The sequence below is a fragment of the Trachymyrmex septentrionalis genome, unplaced genomic scaffold (genome assembly GCF_001594115.1).
Source record: "Trachymyrmex septentrionalis isolate Tsep2-gDNA-1 unplaced genomic scaffold, Tsep1.0 scaffold53, whole genome shotgun sequence".
Classification (NCBI taxonomy): domain Eukaryota; kingdom Metazoa; phylum Arthropoda; class Insecta; order Hymenoptera; family Formicidae; genus Trachymyrmex; species Trachymyrmex septentrionalis.
In genome coordinates this window covers 2,738,279-2,742,946 of record NW_017305705.1, presented here as the reverse complement: position 1 = coordinate 2,742,946, position 4,668 = coordinate 2,738,279, and the positions used below count along the sequence as shown (strand labels likewise).

General features: G+C 34.5%; 1 protein-coding gene across 2 annotated transcripts in view; it reads right to left on the bottom strand.

The window, feature by feature from the left end:
- LOC108752017 (zinc finger matrin-type protein CG9776-like) overlaps positions 1-3,463 on the bottom strand; it is an 8,732-nt gene extending 5,269 nt beyond the window's left edge. The window contains exons 1-7 of one of the 2 annotated variants that reach the window (XM_018492590.1): positions 3,314-3,463; positions 2,520-2,830; positions 2,277-2,405; positions 1,929-1,961; positions 1,700-1,865; positions 691-869; positions 220-597 (exon numbers count right to left, since the gene is read on the bottom strand). In XM_018492590.1, coding sequence (XP_018348092.1) covers positions 220-597; positions 691-869; positions 1,700-1,865; positions 1,929-1,961; positions 2,277-2,405; positions 2,520-2,813 — 1,179 coding nt within the window. In that variant the 5' untranslated portion in view covers positions 2,814-2,830; positions 3,314-3,463. The remainder of the gene's footprint in view (positions 1-219; positions 598-690; positions 870-1,699; positions 1,866-1,928; positions 1,962-2,276; positions 2,406-2,519; positions 2,831-3,313) is intronic. The other variant, XM_018492591.1, reaches the window with a different exon arrangement.
- Positions 3,464-4,668: the final 1,205 nt, after the last annotated feature.

Here is a 4,668-nt window from a genome sequence, read left to right as displayed (position 1 = left end):
AATATATATATATATTTAGTCTTAATTATAAATCCATGTTTTTATTATGAAAAGTAATGTATATATACATATAATTTTTTCTACCTGTCTCTATGGCAATTAACAATTTGTATTATTTTGTACTAAAATCTTTAGGTTTATTTTTTCTCTAATATTTAATAAGTTCAGCATCTCCTTCTGTGCCTTATGATGATTGTATTGCTCGAAATTATTACTTACTAAACAAGCCTCTTTGTGTTCATTGCTATGTAGATGATTTAAATATTCCTTTGCTGTTTTAGGAAAGATATCGCAGACTCTACACCAATGCATTTCAGGGTCATAGTGAACGAAATTGTACATTGGCTTATCCTCCGATGACCTTCTCTCCCTAATATCTTTTTCTGCTTTGGATTCCTTATCTGAATCAGAAGGTGATGATCTGTTGGGCGAAGGGGACTTCCCTTTTGGAAAGTCTTCTTTTGGACTTCTCGAACGCTTACTCAATTCTAGCTTAAACTTGCTCTTTAGATCATCCACGGTAACTTTGTCACCAATAATACCAGTAAGCATATCAATGACATTGTGAATAGACTTCATTTTATTTTGTATTTCAATCTGCAAATGCATTTTAAATTCAAATAAAATTAAATTGAAATAAATGTTAATCATGAAGAAATATATTGTATTATAAAATCATGTATTAATTACCTGCAATTTCTGATTTTCCTTTAAAATTCGATTATTTTCACGACCACCGTCCTTGCCTATCTCGTCACATTGTTGACGCAAAATTTCCAGTTCACGTTGCAATGTAGCAGATTTCTTAACATATTCCTCTCGTTGTTTGGCCAATGTCGCCTTCTGCTGTTTTACCTCAGCTGCGATTGCTATTAGATGTTCAATTTGAAGAGATTAAAGATTGAGTTTAAAAAAATACTAATTATCATATTATTATTATATACATATTATCACATATATATATATATTATCATATTATATTATTATGTCTCAATATTCGTGTATTCGGAGTATAGAACATGATACTATAAGACAGTAACACGACCACATGTATAACTTTTGAAATCAGGATGTTCCAAAAGGGTATTATTAGGATTAATCCAGAGGAGGGATAATCTAGGAAACTCCTTGGAAGGAAAGGGCATATCATTCACTAGTCGTGATATACGATATTCACTATATGAGATACACACTTTATTCAAAGTCTGGCAACAGACTATATCCTATACAAAGGAATCGCTCAGGATTTCGCTCCTTCTGCCCCACTATCACAAGTCAACCAATCCCGAAAGGGTATTGTCGACGAGCCAATCGCAAGGTACGGCCAATCGTGTGCGGTAATGGCGGGTGATCGGAGCGCCGCCAGCGATGAGGCGCGAAAACTAAACTTATGATCTATAATCGAAGGAGCTATCTTGCAATACTTTATGCTAAAACAAACAATTTTTTCCCATAGTAAAATTACATTCAATAAATAATTTTGGCGTTAATATAATTTCAACTTGTCTTCCTGCAAAAACTGCTTGTCAAACGCACAATTTTGCAAAAGGAAAAAATTATTTGTTTTAACATGAAGTATCATATCCTGTACTCCGAATGCGCGAATTTTTGAACACCCTGTATATAAATGCAGAAACTATTGTTAAATAAATATTAATATTAATTTAAATATATTATAAACAAAAAGAGAATCGCATACCTTCTTTTTTGACATCCTCAGGCCTTGTTAAAGATGTAACTAAACCAGAAGAACTGCTGTCAATTGGCCTTGACGATTCTTGTTGTGGTGTCATCGCAGGAGGTGGTGGTGCTTGTTGATTGTTATATGACACCTGACTTCCTTGCCAGTTGGGTGGTGGATAATCCTAACAGAATTAATAAATCCAATCAATCTCTAGTTATTCAATAGCATTCTTATCGACCCTTACCTTTATCGGATGATACTCAAATGAGGACTTTGCCTAATACATGGAAGTCTTGATGATGTAACGGTGTAGTCAATATTATGGTTTCCAATATCAGTGCCAGTAAAATACATAACGCGGATATTATACTTACTGAGAGATTCACAATATTACGATACAAAGAAGTATAATTGTAATGCTCCAAGAGAGCAGAAATGAATATGCTACCGAATATAAATTATAATCGGTAACATAGTGGTACTATTTCTGAAATACTTTGCAAAAGCGCGCAAATTTCGACACCAGAGTCAATTTTTTTCTAAGTAAAGCTAAGAAGAGTGTATTAAGTTTTTTATTTCAAATATAACTTACACTCCGATAACCAGCAGGTTGTTGATAACTGTAGTCGTAACCTGGACCATAATTATAACCATAATTGTTATATCCTTGGCTATAGGCAGAAATCGGTGGTGGCGGCTGACTCGTGTTTGGTGGAGGGGCCTATACAAATAAAGCATAACACAATATTGCAAAATATATAATAAAATATGATATAATTAATAAGACAATTTTATATCTCGTTCATAGATCTATCAAATTTATAAAGCTGTTTACCTGATATTGATTATGTACCGCTGAAACATAACTCGCAGAATTGCTTGGATTGGGTACCGTATTTTGGGTTTGGGATGGAGGAGCTTGTTGCTTCCAGTCTTGCGTCCTAGATTCCTTTCGTCTTCTATCTCTGGAACTTGAACGAGATCTTCTGTCTCTGGAACGAGACCTGCGGTATCGGTTTCGTCTAGGAGATGGTGACCGATCATACTTTCGTCTTCTTCTAACATGCGAGGAATCATCTGAATCAGCGCTGGGGCTTCTAGGCCCCTTGCGCCTACATTCAGATTCCATTGCTTGTTTCAAATTTCCTATGTTATACAGATATGTGTTATATTTACATGTCAACAAAAATTAAATAGCTCGGTCCAGAGATAGCAATTTGCAAGAGATCAATTTTGCAATATATCATACTTAAGGCAAGTTAAAGATTGACGCATTTGGGTGCTTATATCATTGCTCGCCTTCGAAATCATATGAAGGCGAGAAAATATAAGTTCTATGTCTTTTCTTATATATTACCTCTTTATTTTACTTATCGCGATAGGAACAGATGGGTCGCGGAACCCATGATAAGAAATGTTTTCATACGTGATCTCGCTTAAGGAGAATTTTATGAATCGCGAGCCTATTTCTCGACGCCACCAGTTTAGATAATAAGGTTTCATCTCGTGGCAGACGTCAAATACGCGACAATTTAGAGCGTCGTACTGCAGCCATTGCTATCCCCTCAACGAGATGGGAACTACAAGGAGCTTGCATCGAGTCATAAACACATTAACTACGCGACTCACCTCAGCTCAAAAAGATCCCTTATTCGCTCGTTGAATCGTACGGGCGGAATGATCAGTTAAAATTGATATGTATGTACGTCAACAATCACTGAAGTCACCTATAACACACTACACGCCGCAACCTCGCGGCCGAAAATCATGGAAATCCAACGAAGAGGCGAATTTAAAGGTACTTTTACATGTAAATCCGTGGTATAAGAATATAAAGGTGTCTTTTCATACTGATTCTCAATTTTAGCATTAAAACATAGGTCTATTCGACTTGTATACACTTTTTACACTTTTTACACTTAAAACACCGACGAGAACTATTAAAGACCGACATCCTTAGGCCGGAATCAGATTATGCATTGAAGATTGAGATTGAAGATTAAAGATCTTGAAATTTTAACCAATAAGGAGAAAGAAATTTTACTCCTTTTGTTTTGGTTCGCGTCCTTGTAAATTGTGAAGTAATTAAGAGTTAAAAACTGATTATATTGTATTAATTTTATGATTTATTATGTTAGTAAACATATTTATGCATTTAAAACTCAATAATACTCGATTTTTCTTTAAAATTGTGATTTCAGTGTTATCATCAAAGTTTGATTATCAACAGAGATGATAATTGCAAAGAAAAAATTGTAATTTTTCTGCAATATAAAGGATATTATAACTTTCGAAATATGCATATTTATTTATGGAACATTTATGTAATAAGAAAACCTTGAATTTAATAATGTATGAGCCAAATATTTATTTTAATATTAGCAAATTTATATCAATTGGTGATGTCAGCGTTTCTCAATTACTTCCAGGCTCTTGCCTTTTTATACCGCTGAAAATTTGCCTAGGGTTGATGGTCTTTCTCTAATAGTATCTCGTTGGTGCTTAAAATGAAGTAGATATATATTTGGCACTGAAAAGAGAGAAAGCGAAGATGCTGAGTGTAAAAGTGTAAGCAAGTCGAACAGACCTCATGACACGTGATAAAAATTGACAAATATCAAGCGTCAATGGCCAATAGTATCCATCGAGGGTTTAATCCCGATCAGAATGTAAGAACCAATCAACTACAGTCGAGTATTCCCCTGTTACAGTTAAATGACAGGGGAATGCTCGACTGTAGTTGATTGGTTCTTACATTCTGATCCGATTTCCAGCGTTGCATAATTTCTCATAATATACTACATTATAATATACTACACAAAGTACGACGACATTTGTGTATTAACAACACATTAAAACGAGAGAACGAAATGGAATAGATATAGCGTCAGAGGCGCAGAAACTGAAAAAGGATTTTTACATCGATAACAAGTAGAAAATTGTAGAGATAAAAAATCGAAAATGAGCATGATCTCCAGTAGCAG